The sequence below is a fragment of the Lissotriton vulgaris genome, chromosome 4_1 (assembly GCF_964263255.1).
Source record: "Lissotriton vulgaris chromosome 4_1, aLisVul1.2, whole genome shotgun sequence".
Taxonomy (NCBI): Eukaryota; Metazoa; Chordata; class Amphibia; order Caudata; family Salamandridae; genus Lissotriton; species Lissotriton vulgaris.
In genome coordinates this window covers 1,473,651,481-1,473,676,975 of record NC_141691.1, presented here as the reverse complement: position 1 = coordinate 1,473,676,975, position 25,495 = coordinate 1,473,651,481, and the positions used below count along the sequence as shown (strand labels likewise).

The 25,495-nt window shown below is 51.0% G+C and overlaps 1 protein-coding gene across 1 annotated transcript in view; it reads left to right on the top strand.

The window, feature by feature from the left end:
- PRKDC (protein kinase, DNA-activated, catalytic subunit) overlaps positions 1-25,495 on the top strand; it is a 2,818,033-nt gene that overhangs the window by 2,573,482 nt on the left and 219,056 nt on the right. The window contains exon 81 of the mRNA XM_086965729.1: positions 13,985-14,071. Within this exon, the coding sequence (XP_086821855.1) occupies positions 13,985-14,071 (87 nt within the window). The remainder of the gene's footprint in view (positions 1-13,984; positions 14,072-25,495) is intronic.

Sequence of the window (25,495 nt, the reverse complement as noted above, 5' to 3'; positions counted from 1 at the left end):
CCTTTGCCTTTGTCCAGTTTCGCGCCAGAGCTGAGGCTGGAGTGCCCCAGCACCGGTTTGAACTGGACTTTGCATGGGACACCTTGTGTGCCCCAGGCGTGTCTAGTTTCATTCAGCCCTCCCTGCCCCAATCCACTATCTCCTGTCTGGGGTGATGTGAAATGTATGTAAATGTATAGGCATTTACATAGCGCACTACTTACCCGGAGGGTCCCAAGGCGCTTCGACCGCTGCGAAACCCTTCCTGGCTTCCCTGAGAGATGGTCCCTTAATGGGTATCTCCAGGGTGAGACCAGGCATCCCCGGCGGTCTGGTGGGGCCGTTAGTGAAGATGAGGCAAGCTAATGCCCAGAGTTGCCGAGTGTGATCGCTGATCAGAGTGGGCACCGAGGCGAGAGAATTATCGAGTCCGCTGACCCTGGTCCAGAAACCTGCCGCGCCGAGAATCGAACCCTGGTCCCGGGCCGTCCTCTGCTCTCGGGTCTGCCGCCTCTAACCAGTGAGCCACACACCTCCCTGTGACAGGAAACCTTTTGTCCAGGCCTCCCCTGCCAGAGTTTCGGTCAGCAGCAGGAGGCCAGACTTGTGTCTGTGGCAGCAGCATCCATTTTGTGATGCTGAGGATCCGGTTTGATTTAACCGCGTTTAAGGAAAGTAACATGTCTTCTCCCTCTAGAAGGGTGGAATGCTACCCCCGTCGCCTGGACTGGCGAGTGGATAGTATTCCAAAGCGTATGACACCTTACACGACATGTTTTGATAAAGCCAAACCATAGTTAGCAAGTAACCGCGAGGATTATAATGTACTTAAGAGTATATGGTATGGCAATATCCCAGAACAACTATAAGGACATGGTTCCGAAAGCTGCAGACTGGCTCAGCTCATGCTAGAGCACCATCTCACATAAAACCAAGCACTCTGCCTCCAGGATTGTTAAGGCCTGCCATAGGAGTGACTTATAGGTGCATATGTGTCCAGATGTAGGCTTAGACATAGGTATACTATATCTAAGCAAGGGGTGATTACACCACCTTGCCCCAGCTGAGTGATCAGCCAGTTGTGTCAATTTGGGACGCATAATACATGCTGCAGCCCCTAGTAGGCCTTGGATGCACCTATGCCCTGGGTGTAGGAAGGTACCTCCTGACTATTGTTGCCCCCAACTTTTTGCCCTGTGTTTTAGCTGGTTTCTGACATAGTCGACCTGGGACCCTGCCAATCAGGACCCCAGGCCTACTGCTCTCTCTGTAAAATGGATTCCATGTACCTTAGGTACATTTCCAATTGGAACTGGGCCACCTTATCAGACCCTGTAACTCAGGGCATAGGTGTACCCAGGGCCTACCAGGGGCTGAAGCATGTATTATGCCACCCCTGGATGGCCATCTAAATCTGACACAACTGGCTGCACGACAGCTGGGGCAAGGTGGTGTAATCACCCTTTGCTTTAGATATAGTATACCTATATCTAACCCTAAAAATGGACACACAGATTCCTATCAGTCACTCCTATGGCAGGCCTTAACAATCCTGAAGGCAGAGTGCATGGAATCGTGTGAAATGGTGCTCTGGCATGAGCTGAGCCCGTTTGCAGCTTGCGGAACCAAGTCCTAATAGCTGTTCCATGATAACGCATACCATATACTCTTAAGTGCATTATAATCCTCGCGGTTAAATGCTATCTTTGGTATGGCTTTATCAAAACATGTCGAGTAAGGTGTCATACGAATTGGAATACTAACCCCTCGCCAATTCTGGCGACGGGGTTAGCATTCCACCCTTCTAGAGGGACACAACATGTATGTAACTGTGAACCCCGGTTAAAGTTAAACGAAGCCTCAGCTCCACAAAATGGATGCTGCCACCACAGACACGAGTCTGACCCCCTGCAGCTGGGAGTCCTTCCAGCGAGGGGAGCCTTGTCAAAGGGTTTCCTGTCAAGGGCGGTGCTAGCACCGTCCCAGACAGGGTTTTGTGTATCCTGGGTAGGCAGGGCTTTACAGGAAGGTGACTGCTGAGTGGCACCCCGGTGCTCACTACGCATAGGCCGGTCAGAACCAGTTCCAGGGGCACACCAGCCCCTGGCCTGGGGGAAGTCCGGCATGGGAGAGGGGTGTAACCACCCCCCTCCTAGTCCCACCCATAGGCAGGACCTAGTCACCGGGTCAGCCCCTTTTCTTAGTATAAAGATAGGAGCGGGCCCCCTGTTCAAATTAGATCATCTTTGGAATCAAGACACGACTTTCTGCGAAAGGACTTCGTGATTTCTTCTTCAAGATTCTCCCTTGTGACTAAGGAGTAGTCACCCTGCATCCGCAGGTACCATCTTAAGAACACTGCGGTCTGCTGCAAGTCCTTCCTCAGGAATCCGACGACCCAGCTCGACGAGACCCGGCTTCCCTGGCACCTCTGACCTCTACTCACCTCTACAGCCAAGCTGAGAACCGTGAGTGCGACGAGACCTCGAGGGACCGGCTATCGCCAAGACTGCACGACTTCTTTACAGCACGCACGCCGAGTGACCCTCTGGTGAGTGCTTTGGGGTCCGACAAGCCCCGACCCTGAGCAGCTCCAGCACCGAAGTCCAGCCTCCCAGCATCTCCACGATCTGCGTGGGGCCCTTCTGCTTTTTGCTGCTCACCGCGTTGTTTGGCTACTAGCCCGCTGGCTTGTGGCCTTCTGAACGACGCCCACGACATCACTGCTGCTGGTCTGGTTGCTCCAGACTGGCTCTTGCTCCCTTCCAAGAGAGGAGCACCCCGGACCCTCCTGGTCCACTCAAGACGCCATTTTAGGTCCACCGCGTGGGCTTGAATTAGCCAAGGCTTTGTTGCCCAATCCTGGGTCCAGTGACGCCGACAGCTTCATCCATCTTGGTACAGCTCGCTCCTCCATCCTGGTCGCCACCAACGCCTCCTGGTCCGTGAGATCTGCAGAGCACAGCGTCGCCCACCCACCTAGTCGAGGTGACTACCATCCGGTGCCCTCCTGGTGCCACCTGACTACTGGCTAGTAGTCACGAACTTGGTCCCCTCTGCTTTCAGGTATCATCCATCTTCGAGATCCAGGCTTGGATCACTTCGAACTCTCTTCACTGGTCGCCTGCCAGCATCTTTCTTCCAGGCTCCTGGTCCGTCTACGAGGATTGCCGACGTCTTTTGAGACCTATGCAGCTGCAGCCCCTGGGCTAGGTAACTTCGGCATTTCGGTGCCCCAGCATAGCCTCACTATCCAAGGGTCAGAATCCACTTTCGTTTTCCTCCTACCAGGTCGGGTTCGCCCGAGAACACTAACTTTGCATTTACTAGCTACCATAGACTTTGTCCCGCATCACGCGTGAGAGTGCACACTCTGCACCCGAGTCCCCTGGGTCTCCTAGAAGTAATCTAAAGATTCTATAGTCAAGTCCTAGCGATTCCAAAGCCTATTAGTACTGTACTTACCTGCTAGTAATTTCGCATTCCACTTTCAGAGTATATGGTTTTCCGTGCCCCTCGGGCATTTGTATATACTGTGCTAACTTAAGTATTTTCGTAAGAGTATTTTTTTGTGCTTAGTACCCTGTCCTCATAAAGAGTACAGGGTTGTTGTGATTCTAATAAATACACTGTTTATTTTCATAACACTTGTGTGGTGTCCTTTCACTTGGTGTTCAAGGGGTATATGTGTGGTATAACAGCTGGCTTAACACGCCCTCTCGAGTCTTTAGCCTTAGACTGCTTGTATCCACGCTACTAGGATAGCTGGTCTATAAGGTTGACTTACAACCAATCATCAATAAGGGTTGTCTGGACTGATACATAGTGTTCACTAGAATAGTGAGCACTGCATATCAGGCCAACTTCTCACATTGGTGAGCAGCTGTTGGGATTTGAGCTTGCTGTTGTTTTACCACACGTATCCTAAGAATATCTTGTTGAAAGATCACATAAGGACTTCAGGTACATATAACTTAGCTTAGAATACTCTGAGTTCTACTGAACCAGCTGTTGTAGCTCCTCAAGGCTTAGCACACCTTGGCTGCAACTCTTAGCAAGGGATCAGTAGGCAAACACATAGTGTAGGTAGGTGCATCACTTACACCACACTAGAAGCATGTCTAACCACGGAGAGTCTACAGAGACCCCTCTGGTGGTTGAGGACCCTCCACAGGCCTCTTCTAGATATGCAGCCCTTAGCTTCCAGGAGATGAGACAAGTGTGTACCTCCAGGAAGCTAAAACAGGGGTCTAACCCCAAAATCCCATTTCTGATTGGTCTCTTAGAGACTTATGATGCCAGAAAGGCTGAGAAACGTCTTAGCTCTTCTCATCCAGAAGGGGACATGCCTGCCCTAGAGGGAACCTGGGGTGACCCAGATCTCATCCATCTCTCAGCAGAGGAGGAGGATGATCAGGAGCCATCTGAGGACGAGGCAGACAAAGGTCCAGAAGTAGTTAGTCAGCTAACTAGGGACAACTTAAGCAGGCATGAGAATGGTACTAGGAGATCCCTGGGACCCCTCTCAGGTCAGCTTAACATTGGGAATGGACGAGTTAGGTCTCTATCAAGAGGCTCTAACAGATCCATTCAAACCAATGGCTCTCAGGCCTCTGCTCTGAGGAGGATGACCTCCCCTCAGAGGAGAATCTATGAAGCCAAGGAAAGGGAAGTCAATCTGAGGATCGAAAGGGAAGAACTTGCCCTGGCCAAAGAAAGACTTGCCTTTGCTAGAGAGCAAGAATTGAGTAGGTCAAAACCCACTGGTGGCAGCATTGTACCTAGCAATAGGGAAAGGAGTTTTGATACAAAGCACCTGAATAAGATAGTGCCCCCCTTTAAACAAGGGGATGACATCCACAAATGGATTACTGCTTTGGAGAGGGCCTGCACTGTACAGTGTGTTCCCCAGAGTCAGTGGGCAGCTATCTTGTGGCTCTCCTTTGAAGGTAAAGGTAGAGATAAGCCCCTCACTACTAGAGTGGAGGATGCTAACAATTACCAAATCCTGAAGAATACACTGGTTGATGGGTTTGGTTTAACCACTGAACAGTACAGGATGATGTTCAGAGACACCCAGAAAACTCAGTCTCAGGATTGGACTGACTTTGTTGATTGTGCCACTAAGGCTTTTGAAGGCTGGCTACTGGGTAGTAAGGTTACTGATTTTAAAGGATTGTACAATCTAATTATGAGGGAGCAAATCTTAAGTAATTGTCAGAACCAGTTATTACACCAGCACCTGGTAGACTCTGATCTGACCTCTCCACGGGAATTGGGTAAGAGGGCAGACACATGGGTCAGAACCAGGGTCAGGCCTAAGAACCAGGGTGGTGACCAGAAGAAGGAATCAACCAAGCCTCAAGAGAAGGTTCGGGATAAATCCACAGAGAAGACTTCCCAAGGGCCCCAAAACTCCAACAAGGGTGGTGGGTCCCAGAACACTCCTTCAGAACAGAAGAAACCTTATTGCCATACCTGTAAACAGGTGGGCCATTACAAAAGTGATGTCAGTTGCCCTAAAAATAGCAATAAGGAAAACATACCCCCAGGTAATACTCCCAGACCTCCTGTTACCACTAGTGGTAATTCCCCAGGTGGTGGGAGTGCCCCCAAGAATGTGGTGGGCATTACTTTGGACAATCAGGTGGATTATGGCCTAGCCAGATCCCCTGACACAACTCTTGTCTGTGAGACTGGCATGGGGTTTGCCAACTTCACTACTGGTAACCACATTTTGGGAAAGTATAGACAAGAGCTCCTAGTCAATGGTCAGAAAGTTGAGGCATTCAGAGACACAGGGGCCAGCATCACCATGGTGATTGACCATCTGGTCCCCTCTGCTCAACTGACCCCTGGTTTTACTTATCAGGTGACAGACATTCATGGAGTGAAAAGAAGGCATCCCATGGCAGTAGTCAAGCTCAGCTGGGGTAATGTCACAGGGCCCATGAGAGTGGCAGTGACAGATAACCTACCTGTAGATTGCTTACTGGGGAATGACCTGGAACTCTCAGCATGGGCTGAGGTGGAGCAAGAAACCCACTCCAGGATGATAGGCCTATCCAGAAGGGTTAGTGGGGCAGTAATAGCTGCAGCCCCAGTCCAAGCACCAGTCCTCCCTGAAAAGGTTGGAAGGGCAGTGGTAGCCACTGCCCAGGCTCAGACAGACTTCCCAGAACAGGATAGGAAGGCTGTGACAGTCACAGCCCAAACACAAACTGAGTGCCCTCCTGAAAAGGTTGGCAAGGCTGTAATGGTCTCAGCCTCCACTCAAACAGATAGTGTTGTGAAGCCTGAAACAATGGATCACTCCACTCAGACAGAGAGCATTGAGGAGTAAGAGAAATCTCCCTCCCACCAGACTCTAGGAAATGATCAGCCTCCTCAGGGAACTTATCTGACCCCTTGTGAAGGAACTGCCCCAGAGGTAGTCAGGCCTAGCCTGGCAGAGCCCCTGATGTCAGTGGACCCTTCCAAGGTAGGACCCAGTCTGGAGCTGGTAACCTGCCCCTCTCTACCCTGCCTCAGTCAGCCCAGGGATGAAGAGGTCAGGGAGGCCAGTGGTGGACCCCAAGGGACCCCCTGTCCAACAGAACTCCTTAATCAACAGATTAGGATCACTGAAGCTGGTAAACCTAGCCAAGTGAAAATAAATCAGACTCCTGAGGGATCCCCCTTAAAAGTAGTTAGGGACCTCCCACAGCTGGACACTGTTGGGCACAGCCAAACATGGGGCCTAAAAACCCCAAACCTGACTTGTCCCTCCAGTAAGCCAAACAGAGGGACTCAGCCTCCAGCTTTAGGTAGCCAGAGGCTGACCCTGAGAGCACAGTACATCTCAGCTAAGGAAAGAAAGGCACACATGATGGATGGTGATTGGAGGAAGTTGAGCCCAAAGGTAGAGGAGCCTCACTTCAGCACTCCATCCCAGCATCAGCCTTTTTCTTTCCCAAGACACACCAAAGACAGAGATTCCCTATGGTGGAGACCCTCAGATACCCTTAGGGTGAGGGGTTGCTTAGTGGACCATGACACAGGGGGAAACCAAGCCAGAGCTGGTCCTTCCTTATATGGCCACTTAGGTAATAGAGGCTTACCTGGACAAGGATAGCCTTATCTCCTTTCGTTTGGGGGGGGGGGGGGGGGTTTGTGTAGGAAGGTACCTCCTGACTATGGTTGCCCCCAACTTTTTGCCCTGTGTTTTAGCTGGTTTCTGACATAGTCGACCTGGGACCCTGCCAATCAGGACCCCAGGCCTACTGCTCTCTCTGTAAAATGGATTCCATGTACCTTAGGTACATTTCCAATTGGAACTGGGCCACCTTATCAGACCCTGTAACTCAGGGCATAGGTGTACCCAGGGCCTACCAGGGGCTGAAGCATGTATTATGCCACCCCTGGATGGCCATCTAAATCTGACACAACTGGCTGCACGACAGCTGGGGCAAGGTGGTGTAATCACCCTTTGCTTTAGATATAGTATACCTATATCTAACCCTAAAAATGGACACACAGATTCCTATCAGTCACTCCTATGGCAGGCCTTAACAATCCTGAAGGCAGAGTGCATGGAATCGTGTGAAATGGTGCTCTGGCATGAGCTGAGCCCGTTTGCAGCTTGCGGAACCAAGTCCTAATAGCTGTTCCATGATAACGCATACCATATACTCTTAAGTGCATTATAATCCTTGCGGTTAAATGCTATCTTTGGTATGGCTTTATCAAAACATGTCGAGTAAGGTGTCATACGAATTGGAATACTAACCCCTCACCAATTCTGGCGACGGGGTTAGCATTCCACCCTTCTAGAGGGACACGACATGTATGTAACTGTGAACCCCGGTTAAAGTTAAACGAAGCCTCAGCTCCACAAAATGGATGCTGCCACCACAGACACGAGTCTGACCCCCTGCAGCTGGGAGTCCTTCCAGCGAGGGGAGCCTGAACAAAGGGTTTCCTGTCGAGGGCGGTGCTAGCACCGTACCAGACAGGGTTTTGTGTATCCTGGGTAGGCAGGGCTTTACAGGAAGGTGACTGCTGAGTGGCACCCCGGTGCTCACTACGCATAGGCCGGTCAGAACCAGTTCCAGGGGCACACCAGCCCCTGGCCTGGGGGAAGTCCGGCATGGGAGAGGGGTGTAACCACCCCCCTCCTAGTCCCACCCATAGGCAGGACCTAGTCACCGGGTCAGCCCCTTTTCTTAGTATAAAGATAGGAGTGGGCCCCCTGTTCAAATTAGATCATCTTTGGAATGAAGACACGACTTTCTGCGAAAGGACTTCAAGATTTCTTCTTCAAGATTCTCCCTTGTGACTAAGGAGTAGTCACCCTGCATCCGCAGGCACCATCTTAAGAACACTGCGGTCTGCTGCAAGTCCTTCCTCAGGAATCGGACGACACAGCTCGACGAGACCCGGCTTCCCTGACACCTCTGACCTCTACTCACCTCTACAGCCAAGCTGAGAACCGTGAGTGCGAAGAGACCTCGAGGGACCGGCTATCGCCAAGACTGCACGACTTCTTTACAGCACGCCCGCCGAGTGACCCTCTGGTGAGTGCTTTGGGGTCCGACAAGCCCGAACCCTGAGCAGCTCCAGCACCGAAGTCCAGCCTCCCAGCATCTCCACGATCTGCGTGGGGCCCTTCTGCTTTTTGCTGCTCACCGCGTTGTTTGGCTACTAGCCCGCTGGCTTGTGGCCTTCTGAACGACGCCCGACGACATCACTGCTGCTGGTCTGGTTGCTCCAGACTGGCCCTTGCTCCCTTCCAAGAGAGGAGCACCCCGGACCCTCCTGGTCCACTCAAGACGCCATTTTAGGTTCACCGCGTGGGCTTGAAGTAGCCAAGGCTTTGTTGCCCAATCCTGGGTCCAGCGACGCCGACAGCTTCATCCATCGTGGGACAGCTCGCTCCTCCATCCTGGTCGCCGTCAACGCCTCCTGGTCCGTGAGATCTGCAGAGCACAGCGTCGCCCACCCACCTAGTCGAGGTGACTACCATCCGGTGCCCTCCTGGTGCCACCTGACTACTGGCTAGTAGTCACGAACTTGGTCCCCTCTGCTTTCAGGTATCATCCATCTTCGAGATCCAGGCTTGGATCACTTTGAACTCTCTTCACTGGTCGCCTGCCAGCATCTTTCTTCCAGGCTCCTGGTCCGTCTACGAGGATTCCCGACGTCTTTTGAGACCTATGCAGCTGCAGCCCCTGGGCTAGGTAACTTCGGCATTTCGGTGCCCCAGCATAGCCTCACTATCCAAGGGTCAGAATCCACTTTCGTTTTCCTCCTACCAGGTCGGGTTCGCCCGAGAACACTAACTTTGCATTTACTAGCTACCATAGACTTTGTCCCGCATCACACGTGAGAGTGCACACTCTGCACCCGAGTCCCCTGGGTCTCCTAGAAGTAATCTAAAGATTCTATAGTCAAGTCCTAGCGATTCCAAAGCCTTTTAGTACTGTACTTACCTGCTAGTAATTTCGCATTCCACTTTCAGAGTATATGGTTTTCCGTGCCCCTCGGGCATTTGTATATACTGTGCTAACTTAAGTATTTTCGTAAGAGTTTTGTTTTGTGCTTAGTACCCTGTCCTCATAAAGAGTACAGGGCTGTTGTGATTCTAATAAATACACTGTTTATTTTCATAACACTTGTGTGGTGTCCTTTCACTTGGTGTTCAAGGGGTATATGTGTGGTATAACAGCTGGCTTAACACGCCCTCTCGAGTCTTTAGCCTTAGACTGCTCGTATCCACGCTACTAGGATAGCTGTTCTATAAGGTTGACTTACAACCAATCATCAATAAGGGTTGTCTGGACTGATACATAGTGTTCACTAGAATAGTGAGCTCTGCATATCAGGCTAACTTCTCACACTGGGTACCTATAGTACACTGTACAGGGGCTCATACGGTGACCCAGTATCCAGTTGGAGATGTACCTAGGGTACATGGAGTCAATTTTAAAGAGTGAGCAGATAGCCTGGGGCCCTGATTAGCAGGATCCCAGGCCAACTAAGTCGAAAACCAGCTAAACACTAGGCTAAAAAATATGGGGTAACCATAGTCCGGTATCCACCTTCCTACACATTTGATGAGTTATTAGTAGAAAAGAGAATAAAATATAATGTAATCTGCACCACACACAAAGTAAGAGGGCTGAACTGCTTTCAAAAGCAGTCACATAAATAAGGCTACCAAATCACTAGGCATCTACCGCAAACCTAGACATCAGCCTTTCTCACTTGATCTTCCCAAGGAGGATGAGACAGAATAAACCTGGAAAAAGGACATAATCGTGATGACTACTGCTCCCTCCAGCAACTTTTGCTGAGTGATCAACAGAGCTGTCACCTTTTATTTATGTAACTAAAGACCTTTCTTTTTAAGGAAGCATTTGGTGTTAGCCTGAAATTTCCTCTCTTGATAAGATTGATCTCTGTTACATATTTGGCTTTCTAATCCTAACATTTAGCAGTCATCTAGCCATCTATGGAAGCTTTTAACCTAAGGTTCCAGAGGCACAACTTTAGGAGGACTGTCATTAACAAATCCCCTATAATCACTTTATCATTCAATGCTCCCTTTAAAGCATTTAGGATGCATAAGGCTTTAACACCTTGCACTATGAGCATTCTGAAGCTTTGTCAGAGTTGCATACCAAGCTATATGAAGATTTTCAGTAAATTTAACTAATTCAAATTGATGTCCCTTTCTGTTATTTCATAAGGAAATCTTGCTCAGGCATCATTTTCACCCAAAAGCGTTTGAAATTACACTGTGAGCTTACACTTCGAACTTCAACACTGGTCGCCTGCCAGCAACTTCTTCTTTCAGGCTCCATAGACTGCAACGAGGATTCCCGACGTCTTTCCAGACCTATGCATCCGCAGCCCCTGGGCTAGGTAAACTCAGCATTTCGGTGCTCCAGCATAGCTTGGCTATCCAAAGGTCCAGATCCTTTTTCGTTTCAGCTCTACCTAGTCGAATTCGTCTGATAACACTAACTTTACGAAATCTAGCATTCATAGACTTTGTCCCGCATCCCACGTGAGAGTGCACACTCTGCACCCGATCTCCCTAGGCCTCCTTCTAGTAATCTGAAGGTTCAGTAGTCAAGTCCTAGCGATCCTAAAGCCTATTGGAGTAGTACTTACTGCTAGTAATTTCGCATTCACTTTTAGAGTATATGGTTTTTCGTGCCCCTCGGGCATTTGTGTAAATTGTGCGACTTTGCGTATTTTCCTAAGAGCTTTGTATTGTGCTTAGCGCCCTGCCCTCATAAAGAGTCCAGGGCTGTTGTGTTCTAAATAAATATACTTTATTTTCATAACAAATTGTGTGGTGTCCTTTCACTTGGTGTTCAAGGGGTATATGTGATGGTATAACAGCTGGCTTAACACGCCCTCTAGAGTTTAGCCTAAAGACTGCTCTTGTCCATGCTACTAGGATAGCTGGTCTAACGGTTGACTTACAACCAATCATCAATAAGGGTCGTTTGGAATGATACACAGTGATCACTAGAATAGTGAGCACTACATATCAGGCCAACTTCTAATATTAGACAGTTCCGACTGCCTAGGGCTAAAACGACTGAAAATCTGGACACTAGGAGAGTCAATCTACCCTTGAGCACCGAAATGCTCTTGTTACCTCACCTACGGGCTGCGGGTGCATAGGTGTCAAAGTGTGTCGGGTTTCCGTGTTGACGTCTATGGATCCTGGAAGAAAAGATGCTGCAGGCGGCCAGAAGGAAGATGTCCGGCGCGACCCAAGGGTGGATCGAGGAAAATGAAGACCTGAAAGCAGAGGGGACAATGTTCACAGTCACTAGCCAGTGACTGGAGTGGAACCAGGAAGGAACCAGATGCTATTGTCGCGATCAGGTGAAGAGTGGACGCTTGACTCTGCAAATACGTGACCCAGGAGGTGTCTTGGACGACCAGGGTGGAGGCACGAGCTGTCCCACGCAGGCTCTCGCTGTCGGCGGTGTTGGATCCGGATTAGGCGTCAACAGGCCTTGGCAAAGGCAACCCACGCGGTGAGTGGAAAAGGCATCTGGTGCGGACCAGGAGAATCCGGGGTGCTTCTCCTTTGCAGGGAAGCAGGGGCCAGTCTGGAGCAACCAGACCAGCGGTGTGGATTTCAAGGATCGTCGTCTAGGAGGCCACTAGCCAGCCGGTAAGTGACCAGACAACCCGTCGAGCAGCAATCAAGCAAAAGGGCCCCACGCAGATCTCGTGGATGCTGGAGGGCTGATCTTCTGTGCAGGAGCTGCTCGGGGCTGGGGCTTCTCAATCCCCAAAGCACTTCGTCCGGGATGCCTCTGAAGTCGTGCTGGAAGCGAAGTGCAGTTTCTCCAAGATGGCCGGTCCAACGTGTCTCGTTGCACCCACGGATCTCAGCTGTGCTGCAGATGTGAGTTGAGGTTGGAGAGGTCTGGAAGTCCGGGTCTCGTCGGGCTCTGAAGTCTGGATCCACCAGGGAAGACGACAAAGTGAACCGCTGGAACGCTTGATGGTGCCTGCTTGTGCAGGGTGGTCACTCCTTGGCCACAAGGGAGATTTCTTCAGTCTTCTTGTGGAGCAGAACATCGAAGTCCAGAGTTTCTTCTTGTAGAGTTTCAAATCAGGATTAATCTAATTTGGAATGGGACCAGCTCCTACCTTTATTCTCCTAAAGGGGGCTGTACTATCACTACCCCTGTCGCCAGAATTGGCGAGGGGGTAGTATTCCAATTTGTATGACACCTCACTCGACATGTTTTGATAATGCTATGCCAAAGTTAGCAATAACCGCGAGGATTATAATGCACTTAAGAGTATATGGTATAACGTTATCATGGAAACAGCTAAAGGACTTGGTTCCGAAAGCTGCAGACAGGCTCAGCTCATGCTAGAGCACCATCTCACATAATTCCAAGCACTCTGCCTCCAGGATTGTTAAGGCCTGCCGTAGGAGTGACTTATAGGAGTATATGTGTCCATTTTAGGGTTAGATATAGGTATACTATATCTAAAGCAAAGGGTGATTACACCACCTTGCCCCAGCTGATTGATCAGCCAGTTGTGTCAGATTTGGATGGCCAGCCAGGGGTTGGCATAATACATGCTGCAGCCCCTGGTAGGCCTTGGGTGCACTTATGCCCTGGGTACATATGGTACACTGTCCAAGGACTTACAAGAGTGACCCAATACCATTTAGTTATGTACCTAAGGTACATGGAGTCCATTTTACCAGAGAGAGCAGGAAGCCTGGGGTCCTGAATAGCAGGGTCCCAGGCCAACTAAGTCGAAAAACCATCAAAACACCAGGCAAAAAGTTGGGGGTAACCATAGTCTGATATCCACCTTCCTACAGACAGTTTTAGCTGTTGCCAGCCTCCCGTACTGAAAACACCATACATAATAAGAATACATTAAAAGAATTGTACATAGCAGGACTTAAACTCAGCCCTTTCTATCTGTTGGTTGTGTTAAACTGTCATTCGCGTGCTGCTTCCGCCTACCACAGCGCACACCACTGAAGCCGTTGGCTCTCCTGAACTGTAATTCACTGCCTTTCACATATGCAAATCCGACTAAAATAAAGTACACTTAAGTGAAGGGGCTATAGGGGGCAACATTTACTTTGACAATGCCTTTTTTCTTTACCTCCTTTATCTTTTTATTCATATTTATGTGGTTAAACTGTGTCAGGGTACAGTAATTTACTTGCGGGTAGTAGCTATTCTTTGTGCCAACTAGAATACTAGTTTCATGTGAAGTGTATTAAAACAACATTTTTAAAAAGGGTTACATTTAGGAGGCGGCGTTCTTTCATTTTCTTTTTAATTCTTCTCAATTATGTGGCTCATTACATGTAATAAAAAAATAACCATCGCCCCAGGTTGCCACGGTAAAAACTGTTGGCTTTGCCAACGCTTCCTGTTGTTGTTATCCATGAAAAGAGAACAAGTTATAAACTAATTCCGTTATTATCAACTTTCTTCTCTTTCTTTAATAGTCGAAAAGGGCCACTTTTACAATACAACGACTGGCTGACTAAGATGACGAAGAGCGAGGGTATTGTGCGGTACATGAATGCATACAAGTAAGTAAAATGTGGTTCATGAATCATGCTGTTTTTTGTAGAAATAACTGCCATATTTTCAATAATTGTAGAAATAAATACATCCGGTCGCATCCTGCAAAAACAAAAAAAGTAATGTAGCCTGGCATTCTTCGTGAAATGTTGTATAAGCCTATAACTCAACACGGTTAACACCAACACTTCGTGCAATATGAAGGAAGTGTTATGCGGTCTGTTGTAAAGAAGCTTCCAGTAGCCGTCTTTGATGAGCAGGAATTTTATACCTTATTCTTCAAGTTTTATCAAATATGGCCCACATCCAGCAACACAGGCACATATGTGTAGTGTCCCTGATGAAGGCTGAACAGCCTTTCACTCTACATTCCAGTGCTCTACTAAATACCCCACTAATACATACTTATGGATTACATCTCATAACATGTGCATCAGTGTTTAACTTTAACAGAACAAACTATAGTACATGCATAATATTATAATAAATATGATAATTTACTAATTGTGTATATGTACTGGTATATGCAACACGGTGCTTATAGTTTCATTCAATTAAAAGCCAAAAAAACCTGGACGTAAAGTGGCTGTTTTAGTTTGTATGAAAGCAAATCTGCAGGGGAACGCTTCGAAAAAAATGTAAAAACAACAAAAGTATTGATGCAGAGGAACACTTTGACAAAAAATGCTGCAAACAGGTCACACTGATAAGTTATAACAAGACTTCAAAGCAAATGAGAGGCGTTCAGGTTAAAAAAAAAGTTGTTGCTTCTATGGGTTTTCTACCTACATTGTTTTTTTAAATTATTTTTATTTTCATTTTTAAACCATATAAACATATCAAGCATGTCACTTAAGATCGTCCACCGTACCCTACCCCCTCCACCCACCGCCCACCCTCAATTTCACGATCACATACCGACCCGGAAAAGAAAACGCCAAGGTGGATGCCCTTTCACGTCTGGAGGAAACCGGTGACGCTACTGAAAGCACCGAGCCTGTTCCCATCATATCGGAACAACACTTCCAGGGCGTCGTAGCATCCTGAGTTCATGACTCGGGTACAAAAGGACAGGAACCTGACCGATTCCGCCATCTTAGCGGAAGGACACAAGGATGTGACCCGTGAGAATGGTTTCCTTTAGCCATGTACAATGCCATAGCGGGGTTTGTCTCGTCGGTTTGTGCGCCCAGCCAATCCTCCTCGTCGCCCTCTCCCACAGCTCACACGCGTTGCTGAGAGTAGTCTTTCTTTTCCCCTACCACCATATATGTAGTGCAGACACGTGCGATGCGCCATTGTCACCCTCTCCAGTCTATATGTGGGGTGGTCCGCTGGGGCATGGAGCCAGTCGTTTATTGGCGATAAATGTTCCGCCCAATAGTATGCCTCAATGTTAGTTAAGGAGATCCCCCCATTGTATTGGTTCCTCTGTAGTGTCTTTAGGGCTATCCTGGGTTGTTTCCCCAGCAAAAGCAGCGCCTGGAGCTCTTCGTTTATCTCTTTAAAAACCTGTTGGGGAAGGGGGAAATACTCATTCTGTAATCCGTATAAAAACCGCGGCAAGGTTATCATTTTATACATTGCTGCATGACCTAGAATCGTAAGGGGGAGGGTCTTCCATCTGGCAGCGTCGCCAGCGAAGTTTGTGAGGACTCGCTGAATATTTCTCTGGTACGAGATTGAGCGGTCCTTCGTCCTGTATATCCCCAGGTATGTAAACCCCTCATCCAATACCCGAAGCGTGCCAGGCAAGGCAGGCCTGTGCTCTCCCCCCTGGGGCTGTACAGGACCGACTTATGCCAGTTAATTGTATATCCTCAATGAGAGCAATATCGGCCCAACAGGGTGAATAGACGCGGTATCGAGACCTCTGGGTGGGTGACATATATGAGGATATCATCCGCGTATAGCAAGATTTTTTCCTCGACTTCATCACTCCGGTCCGTTTTAAACCCTGTTATCCCTCTGTCCTGTCGTATTTTACACGCCACTATTTCTAAGGTAAGGGCAAATAATAGCGGTGACAGAGGGCACCCCTGTCTGGTCCCTCTCCGTATAACACCCCATTGACCTTAACCCTCGCTTGTGGGTCAGTATAGAGAAGGTTCACCCATTTCCTAAACTTCGGACCGGAGCCAAACTTAAGCAATACTCTGTCCAGGAAAGGCCAGTGTACTGCTTCAAGCGCTTTTTCTGCGTCTAGAGACAGAAACTCATGGGGTTCGCATGATCAAATACTTCCATCAGCCAGTTATGGGTCCTCCTCAAAATGTGCCTAGTCGCCCTGTCCGACAGGAAGCCAGTCTGATCCAAGTGTACCAGATCTGGAATCACACGTCTCAGTTGCACCGCCAATATCGTCGCCAGGAGTTTAACCTCCACATCTGAAAAAAACAGGTTAGTATTAGATTCCTTACCTTCGAATATCCCCAGGCGTCAGACTGGATCTGGAAACTTTTGCGTAGCAGTACCATTGCGCGTCGGTAGGCGTCGTCTGCGGCTCCGCGCCGGCGTCGTTGGCGCCGGGATGACGTTGCCGGAGTACTTAGACGCTGCCCTCGCGCGCTGACGTCCGTTCTTCTTTTTACCGCGCCAGCAAGTGTCGATCCAGAAAAAATAGTACTCTTAGTCAATTTTTGACTAACTTTTTTGATCCTTTTTGATCATTTTTCGAAGTCTATCGACACCGACGGTGCCGGTAGGGATGCCCGGGTTCAAAACCTGCGCCACTGCAACCGACTGATGTCGGTTACCGACCCCCATTGCTGGTGCCTTCACTGTCTGGGCCCCGACCACGACCACGACGACAAGTCCTGCTCCGATGCCGGGCGCTGCCGTCCAAAGCTAGACGGGAGCGGTCCCGCAAGCAACTCGAGCTCCGGCGGTCAGCCCCACGCCGCTCGAGGTTCCGGTCCGCAAGGAGGTCGAGGGACCGGTCCCGGGGCCGGAGTCACCGCAGCTCCAGGAGTGGTCATCAGTCTTCGGGCTCGAAGTCCTCAGGTAAGAGGCACAAGAAGTCGAAGAGGCGACATCGCTCTTCTGACTCCCCCGACGCTTGTGCGACGCGGCCGCCCCCACGACTCTGCCGGAGCCGCAGGCGTCGCGGCCTGCTCCACACCCGCCGGTCCCTGGGCAGAACGCGACGCCGCAGGAGATCGAGGCCTTCCTCCTGGCCATGAGGTCGCTCGCTTCTCCGTTGCCTTCGAGCCAAGCGGCCCCGATTGGGTCCCCACGCGGGCCGGGTGCTTCGGCCCCGGCGCCACTGGGTGCTAAGGCCCCGGCGCCGTCAGCGGCTTCGGTCCCGACGCCGCAGGGCCCCGCCGGGTCATCGCCTGTCGACCTTACGACCTCGCCAGCGCCGGCCCCCAGGGTGTCGCCTCCGGCGCCGTCCCAGGACGACGCCATCCCCGATCCCACCTCGAGTCCAACGTCGGAGCGGACGCCGCTTGGAGATTTCTACTTCTACGACCCGACCACATCCTTTGAACCTGCGTACCAGGTGATGGGTGACAAGGGGGATTGGGAGGGGTCCGAGGACCCTCTGGCATGTGAGTGCCAGTCTTCTCAGGACTAGACAGGTGAGCTTGGGGAGGCCAGTGGTCTGGACACTTCGCCCAACACTGGTTTTGTCTCCCCTCCTACCATGGCTACGGAGGAGGGGGCTGCCTATAGCGTGGTGCTGACGCGGGCTGCCAAGGCTTTGGGCCTTGAGCTCCCCGCCGCGGCCGTGAGGACTAACCTCCTCACTGAGGTCCTTAAACTGCAGGCAAGTTCAACAAAGCCTCCGCTGCCGTTTAATGAGGCCTTGTCAGACGTTCTTCTGGGCACTTGGTCCAAGCCCGCTACAGGTCCGCCTGTAGATAGGAACGTGGCCAGGCGCCACCGCCCGGCTCCGGGCGACCCTTGCTTCCTGTCCACCCACCCCACCCCGAGAGCCTGGTCATCCTGGACTCTAACTCCCAGACCGCATTCCCGACAGCTCCCCCCGATCGGGAATCCAAGAGGTACGAGCAATACGCAAAAAAGGTATTCTCCTCCCTAAATTTGGGTTTGCGTCAGTCAACACCGCATGCCTCTTGGGCCGCTACACCCACTCTCTGTGGGATACGGTCACGGGCGTGCTGGCACAATGTCCGGAGGGGGTCCGGACTAAACTCGCCCAAGCCCTTACGGAGGGTCGCGATGCTCCTTTCGTGGCCAAGGAAGGGGCGCCGCCACATGTCCTGCCAGCCACGGGCCGCAGACTACCATCCAGCATGGTGGCGGACGTGGAAACCGCCATGGCGGCGGTCGGGGACAACGGCGAGGCCAGTCCACACCTGCCCCTGCAGCATCCGCCTCGAAACCCTCCTAGTCCGAGCTTTCAGGCCCATGTGACGCCAGTGGGGGGCAGGGTTCGCCATCACCACCTCCACTGGCGCTCTGTCACATCGGACAGGTGGGTGCTGCAAATCGTCCGAAGGGGCTACTCCTCCCCTTCGAGGCGAACCCTCCAGCCATGCCACCGCAGTACCACCGTGTGTAGGGGGATCACTTAAAACTTCTACAAGAGGAAGTTACGGCCCTCTTGGCCAAGGGGGCCATCAAGCGCATTCCTGGGCCAGAAGTAGGGTGTGGTTGTTACTCCCACTACTTTCTGGCACCCAAGAAGGGCAAAGGGGGCCTACGCCCTATCTTGGACCTGCGGAACATCAATGGATTCCTCCGGAAGGAGAAGTTCAAGATGCTGACTTTGGCTCAGGTCTTGGCTGCCCTGGACCCTGGAGACTGGATGGTAGCGTTGGACTTGCAGGACGCTTATTTCCACATCCCCGTCCTGCCGGCCCACCGGCGTTACCTGCGGTTCACGGTAGCAACGAGCACTTTCAGTTTACCATGCTCCCCTTCGGCCATACCAGTGCCCCACGGGTGTTCACGAAAGTGATGGCGGTGGTCGCAGCTCATCTGCGCAGGTTAGGGGTTTCAGTCTTCCCCTACATCGACCTGTGGTTGTTGAAGGCGGGCTCACCCCAGACAGTCGTCAGCCACCTCCAGACTACGGCCGACTGTAGGAGAGTAGGGTCTGCAATCCTATGGTCACCCCAGATTTTTGCTATTTGCTTCACTGGTTTACGACTTTCCCTGGCTGTGGGCCTGCTAATCAGACCCACAGCCTAGCTGTCCTCTCTCTAAATTGACATCCATGTACTTTAGGTGCATTTACCAATTGGTATTGGGTCACTCTTGTAAGTCCTTGTACAGTGTACCATAGGTACCCAGGGCTTAAGTGCACCCAAGGACTACCAGGGGCTGCAGCATGTATTGTGCCACCCCTGGCTGGCCATCTAAACAGACACAACTGGCTTGTAAGACAGCTGGGGCAAGGTGGTGTAATCACCCTTTGCTTTAGATATAGTATACCTATATCTAACCCTAAAATGGACACATATACTCCTATAAGTCACTCCTATGGCAGGCCTTATCAATCCTGAAGGCAGAGTGCTTGGAATAATGTGAGATGGTGCTCTAGCATGAGCTGAGCCTGTCTGCAGCTTTCGGAACCATGTTCTTTAGCTGTTTCCATGATAACGCTATACCATATACTCTTAAGTGCATTATAATCCTTGCGGTTATTGCTAACTTTGGCATAGCATTATCAAAACATGTCGAGTAAGGTGTCATACGAATTGGAATACTACCGCCTCGCCAGTTCTGGCGATGGGGGTAGCATTTCACCCTTTTAGAGGGACACGACATGTATGTAACTGTGAACCCCGGTTAAAGTTAACCCGAGCCTCAGCATCACAAAATGGATGCTGCCACCACAGACACGAGTCTGACTTCCTACTGCTGGGAGTCCTTCCAGCGAGGGAGGCCTGGACAAAGGGTTTCCTGCCTTGGGAGGTGCTAGCACCACCCTGTGAGAAGTTGGCCTGATATGTAGTGCTCACTATTCTAGTGATCACTGTGTATCATTCCAAACGACCCTTATTGATGATTGGTTGTAAGTCAACCTTATAGACCAGCTATCCTAGTAGCATGGATAACAGCAGTCTTTAGGCTAAACTCTAGAGGGCGTGTTAAGCCAGCTGTTATACCATCACATATACCCCTTGAACACCAAGTGAAAGGACACCACACAAGTTGTTATGAAAATAAAAGGATATTTATTTATAACAAGTCTACCCTGATCTCTTTATGAGTCAGGGAGCTAAGCACACAACAAAACTCTTAAGAAAATACTTCAAGTTGCACAATTTACACAAATGCCCGCGGGGCACGAAAAACCATATACTACAAAAGTGGAATGCGAAATACTAGCAGGTGAGTAACAAGATCCAGAGGCTTCAGGATCGCTAGGACTACACTACAGAACCTTCAGGTTAGGAGCAGGAGGCCTAGGGGGATCGGGTGCAGAGTGTGCACTCTCACGCGGGATGCGGGACAAAGTCTATGGATGCTAGATTTCGTAAAGTTAGTGTTATCGGACGAATCCGACTAGATAGGCTGAAAACGAAAAAGGATCTGGACACTTAGATAGTGAACCTACGTTGGAGCACCGAAATGCTCAAGTTACCTAGCCCAGGGGCTGCGGCTGCATAGGGTTCAAAAGACGTTGGGAATCCTCGTTACAGTCTATGGAGCCTGAAAGAAGAAGTTGCTGGCAGGCGACCAGTGATGATGTCCGGAGTGATCCAAGCCTGGATCGAAGATGGAGACGACCTGAAAGCAGAGGGGACTCAGTTCTTAATCACTAGCCAGTGATTAGGTGGGCACCAGGATGGAGCCGGATGAAGTCACCTCGACCAGGTGAGTGGGCGACGCTGGGCTCTGCAGTCTCTCGGACCAGGAGGCATTGTCGGCGACCAGGATGGAGGTGCGAGCTGTCCCACGAAGGTGTCTGCTGTCGGCGCAGCTGAAACCAGGATTGGAGCAACAAGCCTTGGCAAAGTCAAGCCCACGCGGTGGACTCAAGATGGCGTCTGGAGTGGACCAGGAGGGTCCGGGGTGCTCCTCTGTTGGAGGGGAGCAAGGGCCAGTCTGGAGCAACCAGACCAGCGATGGAAGTGTCGGGGTTCTTCGTCAGGAGGGCCACAAGCCAGCAGGCAAGTAGCCGGACAACGCGGTGAGCAGCAAAGAGCAGAAGGGCCCCACGCAGATCTCGTGGATGCTGGGGGGCTGGACTTCGGTGCTGGAGCTGCTCAGGGTTAGGGCTTCTCAAACCCCAAAGCACTCACTCGAGGATCCCTCGGCGGTAGTACTGGATAAGCGTTGTGCAGTTCTGAAGATGGCTGGTCCCTCGAGGTCTCGTCACACCCACGAATCTCAGCTGGGCTGATGATGTAGATAGAGGTCAGAGGTGCCAGGAAATCCGGGTCTCGTCGAGCTGGGCAGTCTTGATCCGGAGGATGGACTTGCAGCAAACCGCATGCGCTAAGATGGTGCCCGCTGGTGCAGGGTGGCTACTCCTTAGCCACAAGGGAGAGTCTTCAGAAAGGTTCAAGAGTTCTTTCGTGGAAAGTCATCAAGATTCAGAACTATCCAATTTGGGAAGGGGGCCCGCTCCTACCTTTATACTAAAGAAAGGGGCTGGCACGCGACTAGGTCCTGCCCATGGGTGGGACCAGGAGGGGGGTGGTTACACCCCTCTCCCCTTGTCCGGACTTTCCCCGGCTCAGGGGCTGGTGTGCCCCTGGAACTGGTTCAAACCGGCAGATGCATAGTGAGCACCGGGGTGCCACTTGCAGTCACCTTCCTCTTAGCCCTGCCTACCTGGGATACACAAAACCCTGTCTGGGATGGTGCTAGCACCGCCCCTGACAGGAAACCCTCTGTCCAAGCTCTCCTCGCTGGAAGTACTCCCAGCAGCAGGAGGTCAGACTTGTGTCTGTGGTGGCAGCATCCATTTTGTGATGCTGAGGCTCGAGTTAACTTTAACCGGTGTTCACAGTTACATACATGTCGTGTCCCTCTGGAAGGGTGGAATGCTAGCCCCGTCGCCAGAATTGGCGAGGGGTTAGTATTCCAATTCGTATGACACCTTACTCGACATGTTTTGATAAAGCGATACCAAAGATAGCAAATAACCGCGAGGATTATAATGCACTTAAGAGTATATGGTACGCGTTATCATGGAACAGCTATTAGGACTTGGTTCCGCAAGCTGCAGACGGGCTCAGCTCATGCCAGAACACCATCTCACATAATTCCAAGCACTCTGCCTCCAGGATTGTTAAGGCCTGCCATAGGAGTGACTGATAGGAATACATGTGTCCATTTTAGGTTTAGATATAGGAATACTATATCTAAAGCAAAGGGTGATTACACCACCTTGCCCCAGCTGTCGTGCAGCCAGTTGTCAGATTTGGATGGCCAGCCAGGGGTGGCATAATACATGCTGCAGCCCCTGGTAGGCCCTGGGTACACCTATGCCCTGGGTACCTGAGGTACACTGTACAGGGACTGATAAGGTGACTCAGTATCCAATTAGATATGTACCTAATGTACATGGAATCCATTGTACAGAGAGAGCAGTAGGCCTGGGGCCCTGAATAGCAGGGTCCCAGGTCAACTAAGTCGAAAAACCAGCAAAACACCAGGCAAAAAGTTGGGGGTAACCATAGTCAGATATCCACCTTCCTACACATCCCAGACAGGATTTTGTGTATTGAGGTAGGACAGGCTGAAAGGAATTAGACATGCCTGGGCACACAAGGTGTCCCTGTGCATACCCCGGTTCAAACCAGTTGCTGGGGCACGCCAGCCCCAGCTCTGGCGCGAAACCGGACAAAGGATAGGGGGTGTAACCACCCCCCTTCTTGGTCCCACCCATAGGAGGGACCTAGTCACAGTACAGCCCCCTTTAGGAGAATAAAGGTAGGAGCTGATCCCATTCCAAATTAGATTCATCCTGATTTGAAACTACAAAGAAGAAACTTCAACGTTCTTCTCCACAGAAGACTGAAGAAATCTCCCTTGTGGCCAAGGAGTGACCACTCAAGCTAGCCGGGCTGATGAGAGGTGTTACCTCGAAACCGGTCCGGTCCTCGGATGCTTGATTCCGTTCTGGGAAGGACATGGCTTTTGTAGTTCGGACTGGACTGTTCCCATGGGGCAACAGGGTCAGAGCTGATTTGCATATCGCCATTGTCTAACCCAGGGTGGTGTGGAGTGCAAAAAAACGATGGATTTGGGCCCAGATCTTTTGACTGGGGGAATGTGTGACATTGATCCACATTCGGTCCATCACTTGTTGTTTTTGCAATTGCCGCCCTAAGTGCGCTGGGGATGCCCAGACGTGGGTCCCAGGCACTCCACACCACTTGGAGTCAAGCTAGCCGGGCTGATGAGAGGTGTTACCTCGAAACCGGTCCGGTCCTCGGATGCTTGATTCCGTTCTGGGAAGGACATGGCTTTTGTAGTTCGGACTGGACTGTTCCCATGGGGCAACAGGGTCAGAGCTGATTTGCATATCGCCATTGTCTAACCCAGGGTGGTGTGGAGTGCAAAAAAACGATGGATTTGGGCCCAGATCTTTTGACTGGGGGAATGTGTGACATTGATCCACATTCGGTCCATCACTTGTTGTTTTTGCAATTGCCGCCCTAAGTGCGCTGGGGATGCCCAGACGTGGGTCCCAGGCACTCCACACCACTTGGAGTCAAGCTAGCCGGGCTGATGAGAGGTGTTACCTCGAAACCGGTCCGGTCCTCGGATGCTTGATTCCGTTCTGGGAAGGACATGGCTTTTGTAGTTCGGACTGGACTGTTCCCATGGGGCAACAGGGTCAGAGCTGATTTGCATATCGCCATTGTCTAACCCAGGGTGGTGTGGAGTGCAAAAAAACGATGGATTTGGGCCCAGATCTTTTGACTGGGGGAATGTGTGACATTGATCCACATTCGGTCCATCACTTGTTGTTTTTGCAATTGCCGCCCTAAGTGCGCTGGGGATGCCCAGACGTGGGTCCCAGGCACTCCACACCACTTGGAGTCAAGCTAGCCGGGCTGATGAGAGGTGTTACCTCGAAACCGGTCCGGTCCTCGGATGCTTGATTCCGTTCTGGGAAGGACATGGCTTTTGTAGTTCGGACTGGACTGTTCCCATGGGGCAACAGGGTCAGAGCTGATTTGCATATCGCCATTGTCTAACCCAGGGTGGTGTGGAGTGCAAAAAAACGATGGATTTGGGCCCAGATCTTTTGACTGGGGGAATGTGTGACATTGATCCACATTCGGTCCATCACTTGTTGTTTTTGCAATTGCCGCCCTAAGTGCGCTGGGGATGCCCAGACGTGGGTCCCAGGCACTCCACACCACTTGGAGTCAAGCTAGCCGGGCTGATGAGAGGTGTTACCTCGAAACCGGTCCGGTCCTCGGATGCTTGATTCCGTTCTGGGAAGGACATGGCTTTTGTAGTTCGGACTGGACTGTTCCCATGGGGCAACAGGGTCAGAGCTGATTTGCATATCGCCATTGTCTAACCCAGGGTGGTGTGGAGTGCAAAAAAACGATGGATTTGGGCCCAGATCTTTTGACTGGGGGAATGTGTGACATTGATCCACATTCGGTCCATCACTTGTTGTTTTTGCAATTGCCGCCCTAAGTGCGCTGGGGATGCCCAGACGTGGGTCCCAGGCACTCCACACCACTTGGAGTCAAGCTAGCCGGGCTGATGAGAGGTGTTACCTCGAAACCGGTCCGGTCCTCGGATGCTTGATTCCGTTCTGGGAAGGACATGGCTTTTGTAGTTCGGACTGGACTGTTCCCATGGGGCAACAGGGTCAGAGCTGATTTGCATATCGCCATTGTCTAACCCAGGGTGGTGTGGAGTGCAAAAAAACGATGGATTTGGGCCCAGATCTTTTGACTGGGGGAATGTGTGACATTGATCCACATTCGGTCCATCACTTGTTGTTTTTGCAATTGCCGCCCTAAGTGCGCTGGGGATGCCCAGACGTGGGTCCCAGGCACTCCACACCACTTGGAGTCAAGCTAGCCGGGCTGATGAGAGGTGTTACCTCGAAACCGGTCCGGTCCTCGGATGCTTGATTCCGTTCTGGGAAGGACATGGCTTTTGTAGTTCGGACTGGACTGTTCCCATGGGGCAACAGGGTCAGAGCTGATTTGCATATCGCCATTGTCTAACCCAGGGTGGTGTGGAGTGCAAAAAAACGATGGATTTGGGCCCAGATCTTTTGACTGGGGGAATGTGTGACATTGATCCACATTTGGTCCATCACTTGTTGTTTTTGCAATTGCCGCCCTAAGTGCGCTGGGGATGCCCAGACGTGGGTCCCAGGCACTCCACACCACTTGGAGTCAAGCTAGCCGGGCTGATGAGAGGTGTTACCTCGAAACCGGTCCGGTCCTCGGATGCTTGATTCCGTTCTGGGAAGGACATGGCTTTTGTAGTTCGGACTGGACTGTTCCCATGGGGCAACAGGGTCA